We start from the raw sequence: 14250 nt of genomic DNA, 5'->3' as shown, positions 1-14250 counted from the left end.
GATGGGGGGGGGGCGACAGGTGGCCTGCTAGATACTGTGGTGGAACGACCTGACAAGTCGATGCAATACGTTTACCTGAATTGTTTCATTTTGAGCTAGTGTTGCCTCTAGTGGTCGACGAACATGCAGTCTCCGTGTGTGTGTGTGTGTGTGTGTGTGTGTGTGTGTCTGTCTACTGCTAATAAAGGCTTGCCTTACCTCTAGATCTGACAGGGTTGGACAGCTCACCCCTTTTGCTTTCCCACGACAGCTGTTTAAATCAGATGCTTTGAATTAAACCTTGGATTGCTCACACATGGTGTCCTATGAGATGTACTAAATTGTGTAGCGCTCTCTGTCTCTCTCTCTCTGTCTCTCTGTCTCTCTCTCTCTCTCTCTCTCTCTCTCTCTCTCTCTCTCTCCCCTCTCTCTCTCTCTCTCTCACTCTCTCTCTGTCTCTCTGTCTCTCTGTCTCTCTCATGACTCCATCCATCATCAGTTCTCCAGATCAGTGAGATAGTATTATCCTGACGTCCCCCCCTCTCCCCCCGTGCCCCCCAGGTTGCGGTGGCCTGGCTCTCCTGTGTGCAGGTGGCGGCCGGGCGGGCGGCCGGGCTCGGCCCCGCGGCCCAGTGGTCTGGGGACGACTACGCCAACCGGACCCTGCGCCGCCTCAAGACCTGCGTGGAGAACCAGCAGTACCAGCACCAAGGCCTCTGCTGCCTCAACTGTGATGCCGGTGAGCAAGCACATAGTGTGGAACGCACGCACATGCACGCATGCATGCACACGCGCACACACATACACAGTGGGGTGGATCACAGGCCAATCCTCACCGAGATCAACGTTCATAGAACCAAGTGTCGTTGGACTGGGAGTCGAACCGGGTTCCGTTAAAGAGCGGTAACGAGGTGTGTTTGCAACAGGTGGCGTGACTGTGTGTACTTCCTGTGGCACTCTTGTTTTTAATTATTTTCAACAAACAGGATTATTTGATCAACAATGAGGATGTGAGAAGTCGCATGTCTGCATTTTAACACAGAATTTCAGTTCATATTGTTGCATCCTATTTCTAACTGAAGCGTTGTTGCCTATTATGCGATATCACATAGTGGCCTTAATTGCCAACATAAGGGGAGTGAATGACTTCTTGTTTTTATCCTAACACAGCTGATTGTTGTTATGGACTGGAGACTTGAATAATACTTTTCTGCATTTCCTGGGTCGGGCCTGTTCTGAATTTGAAGAGACAGATTTATCATGCCTACTGAGGACCCAAATTATCACCACTCTGCAGCCAGACTGATGCTTTTTATGGTGTCAGTTCTGTTAACATCTGAACACGACTTATTGCTACCAGGTGTTGTGAGAACTGCAGTTAGCACGCTGTTTGACTGTGTGTGTTTGTGTCATAATAAACAAATACTTGAACACATCTTGTTGTTGTTCCACATATGGAGGACCTCCGTTTGTACAATTTAGAGTCCTTCCTCGGAATTATTCAGCGACAGGGCTGTTTCAACGCAGATGTTTTGTCATTGTACTTTTTAAGGACCTCATTTATGACATTTCTGCAGTCTGACTCTGAATTCCTTATGTCGGCTCTCACATCTTAACAATGATTTGTTGTTGTTATGCTTTATGAAGACCTTGGTTATCATATCACTGTGATTTATTTTCTCAACCCTCACATCATCACACAAATGTAATGTGCCTTGGGAAGACTTGGGTTTTGAATTTTGTGTATGTGTGTGTGTGTGTGTGTGTGTGTGTGTGTGTGTGTGTGTGTGTGTGTGTGTGTGTGTGTGTGTGTGTGTGTGTGTGTGTGCGTGTGTGTGCGTGCGCCACCAGGTACCTACGTGCACCAGGCCTGCTCCCGGGAGCTGGAGGTGGGGCTGTGTAAGCCGTGCCACGGGATGACGTACACGGAGCACTCCAACGGGATGAACCGCTGCCTGCCCTGCACCCACTGCCGCTCAGGTAATGAGCCGCTCCGCTTACGCTGCTCCCTGCCGGGGCTCCGGTGTCTAAACACCTGCCCTGGCCCCGAGGCCTTATCGCTAATCGAGTAAAGAACCGTGCACAAGTGGGTGAACACTGAGATTTTATTTTTGTGCACTGTCATGTTAGTACGATTTGCTTTTTCATTTCTTTCCACAACCTTATTTTTTTATGAGGATCAATTGGGAGGGTATTAATATTGAGTTACCAAAGATATCCTTTACATGCCTCTGTGCTTTTTCTTTTCGGTGGCTGTTTCACCCATCTTATCATATAGTGTTACAGCCACACAGAGGAGGGCGGGTCTTTCTGTCGTTTTTTTCCCCCCTTTTTTTCTTCATTCAACGAATCGGAGTGCACTGGCCGTCCCCAGAGATGTGCCCGTGTGTCTGACTCTACCTGACTACCTGGCTGGAGCCTAGGTGTGGCTGTTGTGTTATTGTCTCCCCTCAGAGGCCGTCTTTGTACGGCTGTGAAAGACACAAGGCCCCTGGAACAGAAGAGACTACGGTTACATAGGGAAGGGCTTTGTGGGTATTCATTGAGTCCACAAAAAAAAGAAAAAGAGAGTTAAAAAGAGGCTCCATTTTGTTGCGTGGGTCCTAAAGTGTATCTTTTATTTACGCCGTGGCACTGTTCCATTGAATAGGGCGTTTGAAGGGCTTAACGTAAGAGGACTTTTAAATGGTAGAACACTGAGCCTCTTGCTCTAATTAGCTCAAATTACCGGTGCGTTGCACTTTATTTGTTGTTTGTGACCGTGTAGTTCTTGGAGGGGGAGAGGCCAAGAGGGAGGGGGAGAGAAAAAAGACACGCAGTAGATCAAATAGGCTTCTGTTGTGATAATTACTTTATGGTCACAAGGAGCTCAGGTTTATTTTGAATTGAAGCTTTTCCTCTCTAGAGGCTGGTGGTTTCTATAGGCCAGCGATGCTCCCAAAACTGTGTCACAGTTTGAAAGGAAAAGCGTAAGAAAAGGAAACGTATATTCACAAATCTGTACGGAATTCAGCCTTTTGAATTCAAGATCAAATCTCAAACTTCTTTCCCGAGTAATGTCCCTCTTTGAAAACTGAGCCAGTTTCTGCAAACCTTTTGCAGAATTGCCTGAACTCCGATGTGTGAACAATTATTTCAATGGAAAAGATGCAGAGAGAGAGAGAGAGAGAGAGGGAGAGAGAGAGAGGAGAGAGAGAGAGGAGAGAGAGAGAGAGAGAGAGAGAGAGAGAGAGAGAGAGAGAGGGGGGGGAGAGAGAGAGAGAGAGAGAGAGAGAGAGAGAGAGAGAGAGAGAGAGGGGGGGAGAGAGAGAGAGAGAGAGAGAGAGAGAGAGAGAGAGAGAGAGAGGGGGGGAGAGAGAGAGAGAGAGAGAGAGAGAGAGAGAGAGAGAGAGAGAGAGAGAGAGAGGAGAGAATTTAAGCTTAGCCATTTGCAACAATTACCAAAGAATATGTACATTTAGGGCATTTAACAGACACCTTTATTCAAAGCGCCATACAAACATTCACACACCGAACAGCAGAGTCAACCATGCAAGGCGACAGCCAGCTTGTCTGGAGCAGTTAGGGTTAGGTATCTTGCTCAGGGACAACTCGAGTTGGGGATCGAACTAGCAACCTTCCGGTTCTCAACCTGCTCTACCTCCTGAGCTAAGCCATCCCCCTAAAAATAAATTAAAGAATGATTTTAGTGGATACTTTTTGATTTTAAGGTTTTACTTAAAATCGTATTAGACTCTTACAAGGTCTTTCCTCTAGCTTGTATGGTTCTGTCATTTCCTACGTTAAAGTTAACCTGCACAGCAATATCCATTTACCCACTCTGCATTTCATTTGTTCATGCAATAATGTTATAAGGCCCTGTTCCACTTCAAGCTGTTCTCTACGGCGAGGGATCTTTAAGATAACTTGAATAGGATAAGCAAACACACAAGTGGGCCAACACAAAGGTTGAGCCTGCATTACATTATCACCTTCCAAGGCTAACATAGCATTGGTGCTAGATAAACAGGAACCCCAGGAACGCAGGCATCACTGTTACATCAGCCATGCAGCAGCAGCCATAGCACGGCTGCACATAAAGTTCAGATGAGGGCAAGGATGTCTTGGTGTTGAATGATTATTAAGGGAGTTCGAAAGACCCCTCCATGAAAGAAAACACTAATCATCTCGTATTGTAGTGAGTGATTCTGTGAGCATGAGATGAAAGCATTGGTTGTAAAGGAATCGGGGATCTGTAGTTGGGTTTTTGGGGGGATTTTGTTCTTCTTCACCCAGAGCCAGTGATGTTGTTATACTTTTAGAAGCGCTCCATAGAATAATGTTTAACTACGGCACTCAATGCCTGAGTAAACCAGTGTTGGACTTTGGTAGAAATCCACAGCAGCAACTTCCACTGGGAGTACTCTCACATTCCACCTAGTTTAACGCTTCTCTCTATCTCTCTCGCTCACACGCCTCACCGACCATCCTCTGTGTGTGTGTGTGTGTGTGTGTGTGTGTGTGTGTGTGTGTGTGTGTGTGGTGTGTGTGTGTGTGTGTGTGTGTGTGTGTGTGTGTGTGTGTGTGTGAGGGCAACACATGAAAATAGGTGAAAAACTAAAAAGCAGAGAGACAAAAATGAAAAGCGGGGAAACAGGGTCTCTCACTTTCGAGGGAATCAGTGTGGAGGATTTGGTGGCATTGCTCTCTCTCCCTGAATGGTAATAATCACCCTGTATTTCTATGTCTGCCCCACCCACAGATGAGATGGCGACAGTCTCCTGCACCAGCACCACAGATACCAAGTGTCAGTGCAAACCCGGATCCTTCTGCGTCCCCGACCAGGCCTGTGAGGTCTGCAAGCGCTGTGCCAGGTACGAGACGTTGAGCATTGTTATATAGCATGAGCAAAGGGGTTAGGGTTGTGGGTAAGGGTCAACCCTAACCCTAAATAATTAAATATAAATAACATACAAAGAATACCTGAGTTAACTTTGACACCATTTATAAATGATTACTAGACCTTTAGTAAAATATTAATTAACTGTTACTACCGAATGTTGATTAATGGTTAATGAATTTACCCTTATTGTTATGAATGAATCCTTATTGTAAAGTGTAACCTTTTGTTTGTTGTTTGTTTTTTGTACTTCTCCTGGTTTATTTGTCATTTTTAACTGAAACCAGGGATTTTTTAAATGTTTCCGATCCACCAGTGGTCCTTGCAGGTGTTGATATGAAGCCGATCTCTGTGTTTCTCCGTCAGGTGTAAGGCGGGTGATGAGGAGGTGCAGAAGTGCACTGCGTTCTCCAACACGGTGTGCAGGAAGCGGTTCCCATCCACCACGGAGCTGTCCCCGCCCCTCCTGCCCACACCGGCTCCCGGCTCCCCTGAGCTCATAGGTAACACCTAGGCCCAATCCTATTCCTACCACTTACCCCTTCCCCTTACCCCTCCCCCTTGTTTTGAAGGGGTAAGGGGTAGGGGTAAAGGCACAATCCCATTTCTACCCCTTACGCCTTCCCCTCACCCTTACCCCTTACCCTTACCCCTTACCCCTTCAAAACAAGGGGGAGGGGTAAGGGGAAGGGGTAAGGGGTAGAAATGGGATTGGGCCTTAACGCTGTCTGCTTCATGTTCCAAGCGCTCGTTTGGCGAACCTTCCAGGTTAACCTTCCACGTTAGTTATTTCACAATAGTTTGTATTGATAATGTTATCTTTATTGTTGTTGTTGGTATGACTTTGCGCTAAGCGCAAAGCACATGGCCATGTTGGAGCTCACAATGAGCAGATAATGTGAATTAAACGATTCCTATGACTCGGAAAGGGAAATACGACAGCCTCGCAACATCTACAATGTGTGTGCTTTGCTCTGTTAAAACACAATTTCATTGTATGTGTTTTCTGTGTTACGCTGCAAAAGCGAAGCAACATTTGATCCACATTTGTGCTTGAACATCGGAATGACTTCGGCCGTTCTTTCAGCGATCCCCATCGTCCTCATCCTGGTTCTGATCTTCTGCGGATTGTTGGTGTGGTTCTTGATCAAGCGGCGCTCTTCTTGCGAGAGACCCTGTGAGTAGGACCCCCTTTTGTAGATCTTCATTCAGCTTTTATGAGATATGACTTCAAGCCAACGCAATTTCTAACAGTGTTCTCTTGTCTGTGATGCAGGCTCTAAACCGCTGTGTGAGTCGAGTGAAATCGTGAAGATCCCCATTGTGAGTATTTGGGACTGCTTGTCATTTCAGCATTATGGTATAATTTTTAGAGCTTTGATCAAGGATTATATATATGTATTGGTTCAATAGTGTAGTCTCCAGATTTCGACAACAAATAAAAGCCGAAATATGGAAATAGTCAAATTAAATTGGCATTTACTAATGTCCATCTTTTGGAAACAAGTCCTCAAAGATAATATACTCCTCAACATTGGGAGTAAAGAAAACATCAAGAAGTTTTCATGTAATAATGCCACAGCTTCCTTAAAATGCCTTAACCCTTAAATAGCATTTAAAAATGGCAAGCTTTCAGAAAAAAGTGTATCCACGCAATATTTTCCACTAAACCGAGAACCTACTTTCCATTCAATGCTTCCTTACATACCAACAGTCTATTTTTAGTCTTCAACAAATAATGAACCTTTTTGAAGCAATAGATGCCATGTAATGCATCTGCAGGGATGCATGGCATAAATGTTTAAACATAATGGTTTCACTTTCTAATAAAACCGTCATTCTTTTTAACGATATTAATTTAGATATTATACAAAGGTGTTTAGCTAAAGATTCCTACATCAACCGGAAGATCAGTAAAGTCCAATCTACTTTTCTCTACTTTACTCCGGTGATGAGTTTGACAGTGAAATGGCTTAAATAAACTCAAGAGTAAAACACTCAAGCTCAAATATTTCCCACAATTTCTCCTTTCGGCATTTGTTATTGTTAGACAGTTTCACTTTCGGCCATTGTGATGCAATGAGTCTTGTGACGGCGTCCTGTCTCGTTCAAAGTTTAATAGAAGTTGAATAGAACATAGAGCGTGCGTTGAGCCAGCGTCTCCCTCCCTCCCTTCATCAGGACGAGAGTGGCGCCACGGCGGAGGAGCGGCAGAACGACCAGAACGCCGGCCTGGAGGGCGGCGAGGACCCCCGGCCCGAGTCCCGCCCGCTGCTGCAGGAGACCCAGGCGGGCATGAGCAAGGCCTGCCCCCCGGGGAGGACGAGGACCGCGGCCTGGGGGACAGCCTGCCCAACACCACCAGCTCTTCCCAGACCAGCCTCTCGGCCCTGCCCACCGTCACCGCCTCGCCCTCCTCCTCGAACTCCTCCTCCAGGAGCTCCCCGCACCCCAGCCCCACCCCCACCCAGACGCTACTGCCCACTGCCATGGTGAGAGGGAGAGAGGGAGGGAGAGAGAGGGAGAGAGAGGGAGGAAGGGAGAGAGAGAGAGGGAGAGGGGGAGGGGGAGAGGGAGAATAGAAATTTGAAAAACTTAAGATTGTCCTTAACTCGTGTGTCTTTGTGTGACGTTGGGGCAAATGAAGCAAATAACTTTGTGCTGTCAACGACCGCTTTGAAATGTGCACAAATAATTGACTCTGCAGTATGCATGTCTCTAGACAAAGCTTTGAAACAGTTTGAACTAGGTAGGTTTAATCAACATGCAGGTCATTAATGTCATCATGGCAGCCCTAGCCCGTAACCGACAATACAATGCTCTTATTCTGAGCCTCAACACTTGGCTAACATTATTTCTTATTTTCTATGTTCCAGAATGATCCGTTTGCAGATGCGCTTGCTGCCACTCTTAGGTAAGTGTCCCCAGAGTTGTTGTTGTTTTTCAGCTTCACATCGGTGGTGTTATGTGAGCTTTCACACCAACACTTACAAATCAACCGCATAAACCACAGCTGTTGACACCCCCCTGCGTGGTCTGTCTCTGTTCGTAACATCCACAATTGAGTAACAAACTCAGACTCCATAAGGTCGCTTCCCCATACTATCTGGATCATAGATTGATCTTATGACTGTCAGCCACCTCACAGCCTTCAGGGCATGTGTTCACACTAGTGCCGGAGAGGGTTGGAGTGCAGGGGAGAGGAGAGGGAACTGGTTGTGTTGATTTGGGTTCACTTCTCTCAAATAGAACAGAAACAAAAGAGTGATCTTGCTAATCTTATCTCGCTGAAGGAAATACAGTTTTGACCCATTTTCTCGATCAGAATCATGCTGTTTTTGTTTGGAATTGTCCCCACTGCGTTTAATATCCATTTTTCGTCATGACTTTAACATGTTGTAGTTGAGTGTATCCTTTCATTACCGAGGATATCGGTACAACATACCTATTGGATAACAAATCCTCAAACAAGTGTTTGAGGATCACATCGGAAGAGTCTGTAACAACAACCCAACGTTACCCATGTTTAACCTTTTTCCTTCCCTCCCTTCCTCTCCCCAGGGTCGGAGAAGTCTTTGAGGAAGAGTTTCGACCTCTTCGACGAGTACCTGGACGTGCGGATCCACAACAAGTTCTTCCGGCTCATCGGGGTCAGCGACAACCACATCCGGCTGGCCGAGGGCGCACCCCCGGGGGACAAGGTGTACGACCTGCTGAAGAGCTGGATGCAGCGGGAGGGCCTCAAGGCGGACATCAACAACCTGCTGGACGCCCTGCTGAGCATGGACCAGCGGCGATCCGCCGATGAGCATCGCCTGCGCCGCCCTGCAGAAGGGCTACTACCAGCACGCCGCCACGCCCTGACCGCCGCACGGGGCGGAGGGATACGCATGAAGTAGAACCGCGAGACTACAGAGGACCTATGAGGAGCAGACCTAAAGCACATGGACTCTGTTTGTTGACGTTATCTATTTCAGGGATGGGGGGGAAGACCGGCTTACCTCCACGTGGCTCATGATGAAGGCTGTGTGTTTTTTTTTTTTGAAAAGCCAGTAATTAGTTTGTTTTTTATGAGAAAATGAAAGCCACACGAAAACAAGGGGGGAAGGATGAGTCAAAACTGATCTTTGTTTCTCGAAGGTTGTTGACTACGCTTCGCGTTGTCCTGGCTTAACAGCGGAAATGAAAAGAAAAAAAAAGGATTTGTGAGCAGACGGCGTCAAAGAACAGAAGTGATTAATTTCGTAGTAGACTCAGACACAGACAGACACGCAGACAGACACACACACACACACAGACACACGCGCACACACGCATACACACACACATGCACACACACACAATCGTTAATTCGAAGGAAGTCAGATCATCAATGTGTTCGGTTCAAGGGATGGCCGTAAAGACTTGTTAAGAGGTGAAGAAGCCATCCAAGCTCAGAGGTCTCCCGGTCAGTGTGTAGCTCCCCGGTACTCCACCTGGAGCAGAGCCATACGCTGTAGAGAGGCAAGGAGATTTATATATAGATATATAAATGAAAACACTGGTTTGCAGAAGTGGTGTTAGCAGTGCCACTGAAACTGTGCCTTCCTGATGCACTGATCCCCAAGGCACATGTAGTCATGTAGAGCTACAGTTACGTTATACTCATAGCTACATAGATTTAAACTGCTCTGTAAAGGAAAAATACATTTTATGTGTCTTATAAGCACAATGCCGTCGGAGAGGAGTAGGAATGTATTGGGCCGTGTGTTTGTGTGTTGTTACGAGTTTGCTGAAAGCTTACTAATGATATGTTACGTCTTTTTTTGTCCTCACTAGTTTTTCCGTCAAGCGTATTAAGATAAAAAATGCCAATCCATTTAGATCAAACCAGAGTAAAGGATAATTTCATATACTATAGAATTACTGAACATTTTTTCACCTCTTGTAAAAAAAGCATTGCCCAGAAAACGTTTTCTTCATTTCTCTGTGAAACCGCACTTCAGTTTCCTGATAAGCAAAACACCTCATTGCATTTCGTAATTTTGTAAGACAGAAAATTCAAAGGTTCTGGCATTTTTTATTAATATATTTATGTTTTATTAATTATATAGTTTCCATGGTTATTTATGTCATTGCTAATTTCAACCCTGGTCAAGAAAACATAGTTTCTAGTGTGTGGTGTGAAGACCGTTGGAGGGGGAAACCCCCCCCCCCCCACCCCCCCCCCCCCCCCCCCCCCCCCGGTCAACAATCGCTCCGGACCCCCCCCCCCCCCCCGTCAACAACCTGGCGCATGGGGCCCATCAGTACCTATAGTATAGGGGCCCAGGATTTGGTGCTACGGCCCTGTCTGGCTGTAATGCCAAACCCCCACCGCCTTGCTTCGGCAACAAGTATCAGAAGTGGCGGTTCTCGTCATATTTGCTGCGGTATCACAACGGTTTCCGAACACTACAATCGCCAGGTGACACGACAATGTGTACTCGCGTTAATGTATATATTTGATTTCTTTAGAATTAGAGGTAACCCCTTTCTTTAACTACAAATCCACCTCCCATTTAGCCTACAACAAATGACCGACAGGATAGAGAGGATAGAGAGCAACAGGTACTGGGCGTTCTTCTACTTGAGAGATGATGAAGGAAACCTTTTCTGGATATTGACCCATTGATTTATTTGATATAAGCTCCCTGGTTAATGGCCCTTTTTTTTATTTGTATACATGTCCAGATAGGGCCTAGATTCCTCACCACCTCTGTGAGTGTACATATAATACAATGATGTGACAAAAAGAGTAGGCTATATCGGGGGCAACTAATGAAGTTTATGTTCTCACCGGACACACCACGCCACAGTGGTGCGGACAGCAGTCATTGTAGACATTAAAACTAGATTGTATTTGTTTTTTTCTGCTGTGGCTGACTCTGCTTTTGATGTACAAAGAAATGAGAAGATTCTATTTTATAGCCTTAGAGGCTTCAGTGCTGGCACTGCCATCTATTGATGAGATACCTGGAGACACCGCCCGCCCGACACACACATTGTTATACTCTCTTAAGACTTTCTTGACCAATTTTTCTAACCTTTCATTCATCGTGGCCTTTCAAAGTACGAAGAGCTGATGCATATGTAACATATGTTCTATTCTATGGCAATTGAAGAAAGTGTGTGTGTATTTGTGTCTGAATGTATGTTTTGATTTTCTAGAATTAGGCTACTGTGTTTTTACATTTGTACATATGTCAAAGCCAAAGTCCAAAACAGTTCAATTCCTCCATCCAATAGCATTGGGAAGATTATGTAAAAATGTACTGTACATTTTTTATGTAAACAGATTTCCCGTCGTTTATTGTATGATTGATATGATTCTGGTATACAAATGCAGGTCGGCAATGTATTTGTATATATTAATTGTAATTAAACATTTTGTATAGAAAATACTTACGATCTACTGTCAATCTCTGGTACATACACAAAACAGAGTCCCATTTCATAGAGCCGTCTACTAGGACCAACACAGGTGTCTCAATGATTATGGGTCTGCTCCTTTGATGTACCAGGGCACATGGTCCATGGTCAATGCGTCTCCTCATCAATATTTAGTGTACCACCAGTGCCCTGGTACATCAAAGAATCCGACGCTAAATTAGTGTTATGAGCAACACCTGTGTTTGTGCTGCAACGATGCCTCTGAAAAGGCTATTGAGCCAGTGTTGTAATGGCATTTGGGTAAGCCATTAAAAGAGCCTCTTTTGAAGTCTAGGATGTTCTATTGATGCATTGTCACGTGTTCAAGCTCCTGGCATTATTCCGCAGGAGATAATACATAAGAGAAGGTTTTCTGAGCTTAACAGCCATCTAGAGTGGAGTGCTTTGTGTTAATGATTAGGATGAGGGGAAGCGGTGTGGAAAGACGCCCTAACTTGGGTTATCAGACTGAGTCACAGAATCACTGAGTTAAGGTTAATGTTAATGATTAGAAACCAGGCCAGAGGCTAAAGGTGGTACCAGTTGCTTTTCTCTTTCAACTTTGATAAAAATATCAAATCAATTATTTTCGAAGACATGTTTAGTTGTTCTTTACGATGTTCGTTTCATCATATTTTGATAAGCTAGTTTATTGTTTTTTCATGATGGTAGTTTCACTATATTTACTCCATAGACTACACGGCAGACAGTCTTGCACAACTATTACATTATGCAGAAATAAATACCCCAAATATGTCCTGTAGTCTGCATTGTTGTGAGTGGGAGCATCATTGCATTTGTGAAATATATTTACAGTTAAGTCTGGTACAGTTGGAATCTCCTTTAATCCTCCCCTTTTTCTTGGCTTTTCCATACGCAACTGATTATATTGCAGACTCCGGCCAATATTAACATGAGAAGAATGAATAATACATTAAACTCAGTGGCTTCATGTGTGCTTACACTGCTAGCCATGGTCCAAATAGTTCCACTTTAGTCCTTATTTCTACACCCATGAAGATTTTGTTCACATCATTACAAAGACCATGTAAATGACAGTATTTAATACAATTGTATGTAGGAATACAAATATTTATTTGTTACCTCCCTTTGGGAATAAACTGTTGAGGTGATTGCTATCGACGTGGTCCATCGAAAACATAACAGGAAGCTTGTGAAAATGTGGTTGGCAGTTGAGGTATTCCTTCCTGTCTACTTTTTTTTTGGAACATGTATGTCTACTAAATATTTGATATACAACACAAATACCGACTTGGAGTCATTTGGTTTAGTTTCTAGATTTTGTTAACACTGGTAAATTGGAACTGGTACTGGTCAATTTGAGAACTTTTTTTTTTTATCTGACATGATTCAACTGCATCTTCAACCAACCTAACCCAATACTTCCTTGGAGTTTTTGAGTTTTTATTATTTTGAGTCGATGCACAAGAGGGCGCCAAAGTCCATTGAACGTTATTTAACCAAACTTTCCCAGGATGCCTCATATATCAGTTTTTTTACTTCAGAGATGGCAAACTGCGAAGTCTCCTTCACTAGTTCTCTGAATCTGAGTGCTAGTGTAATTCAATGGAGTATTTGTCATTAGGATGCGTGGAAATCAATGACACACGGAGGACTTTCTTTAAATCACATGATTCTCTCTCTCTCTCTCTCTCTCTCTCTCTCTCTCTCTCTCTCTCTCTCTCTCTCTCTCTCTCTCTCTCTCTCTCTCTCTCTCTCTCTCTCTCTCTCTCTCTCTCTCTCTCTCTCTCTCTCTCTCTCTCTCTCTCTCTCTTTAAACAAATCCAATCATCAAAAGGTGGTTATTCTAGAGACAATTAATTGTTGTTATAACTCTGAAATACTAATACCAGTGCCCCCGTTAAGTGAGCTCCAGTTAAAGTAGGCTATATCGCTTATCTTCTGCTTTTCCTAAACCCATGACTTGGGTCATGCTCTAACTCACGAATGCTGTTGCTTTCATTTTCGTGGACATCCACACTGAGATCACACTGAGGTGTCATCGCTGGTTTCACACTGGTGAATTGCCTAACGTACGTCACACGATTTGCGTCAAAAAAAATCTAACGTCACTGCCAAGCTGCTAACCTTTGCATTAAGGGCTTCCACGGATATATATAAAGTGAACGTATTGCATTAATCATTTAGAAAAAGGCTATATAGGCCTACTGTATATATTATGTATATATCCCCACCCTGTCATTTCAGTGGGCCCCAGCTTTATATATATATATATATATATATATATATATATATATATATATATATATATATATATATATATATAAAGCTGGGGCCCACTGAAATGACAGGGTGGGGATATATACATAATATATACAGTAGGCCTATATATAGTCCTACTGTATATGCATATTTTCCTCCCAGTCATATAAGCCCCAGCTGGTTAGTTTATTTGTATTAACCTGCACTGTTAGGGTCTCTGAGATTTTGTCCATACATGGATGTCTTTCCTCTTCTCAGCGTCATCACCAATTGAGGCTGTCACTCTGGTGTTTAACGATGGGTGGATATAATAGATGGATAGATAGGCTATATAGTTAGATATATGGATATGGATAGATACAAGATTTATTTTTAAACATTCCATAGACGGATCCTGGTTCTGAATAAGAACATCGTTTGCAATTGCATATATAAAAAATACAAACATCTAAAAAGAAGTAGCTACTTCTTTTTAGATGTTTGTATGTAGATAAATATGTAGGCTAGCCTACATATTTACGATCACAGTCACTGCTATTAAATAGTATTTGAATTGGAAAATCAATATAAATAGCCATTTAATAGCAATAGTTTGTTGAATAGAAATGGTACATTCAGCCAATTTGTCACCTTAATGCAAAGTTTCACATGATTTCATAATTTAAATAAAGATTATAATCCAGACTGCTTTGACAACC

At 43.9% G+C, this 14250-nt stretch overlaps 1 protein-coding gene across 1 annotated transcript in view; it reads left to right on the top strand.

Moving 5' to 3' along the window:
• The window catches only part of LOC115541877 (tumor necrosis factor receptor superfamily member 10A-like), a 21645-nt gene extending 12527 nt beyond the window's left edge, over positions 1-9118 (top strand). The window contains 11 exon segments of the mRNA XM_030353782.1: positions 541-718; positions 1831-1959; positions 4721-4832; positions 5225-5361; positions 5946-6035; positions 6135-6181; positions 7040-7165; positions 7168-7331; positions 7735-7772; positions 8420-8664; positions 8666-9118. Coding sequence (XP_030209642.1) covers positions 541-718; positions 1831-1959; positions 4721-4832; positions 5225-5361; positions 5946-6035; positions 6135-6181; positions 7040-7165; positions 7168-7331; positions 7735-7772; positions 8420-8664; positions 8666-8722 — 1323 coding nt within the window. The 3' untranslated portion in view covers positions 8723-9118.
• Positions 9119-14250: the final 5132 nt, after the last annotated feature.

The sequence above is a fragment of the Gadus morhua genome, chromosome 4 (assembly GCF_902167405.1).
Source record: "Gadus morhua chromosome 4, gadMor3.0, whole genome shotgun sequence".
NCBI classification, from domain to species: Eukaryota; Metazoa; Chordata; class Actinopteri; order Gadiformes; family Gadidae; genus Gadus; species Gadus morhua.
The sequence above is the reverse complement of the archived record's forward strand: the minus strand, read 5'-3'. Positions and strand labels throughout refer to the sequence as shown.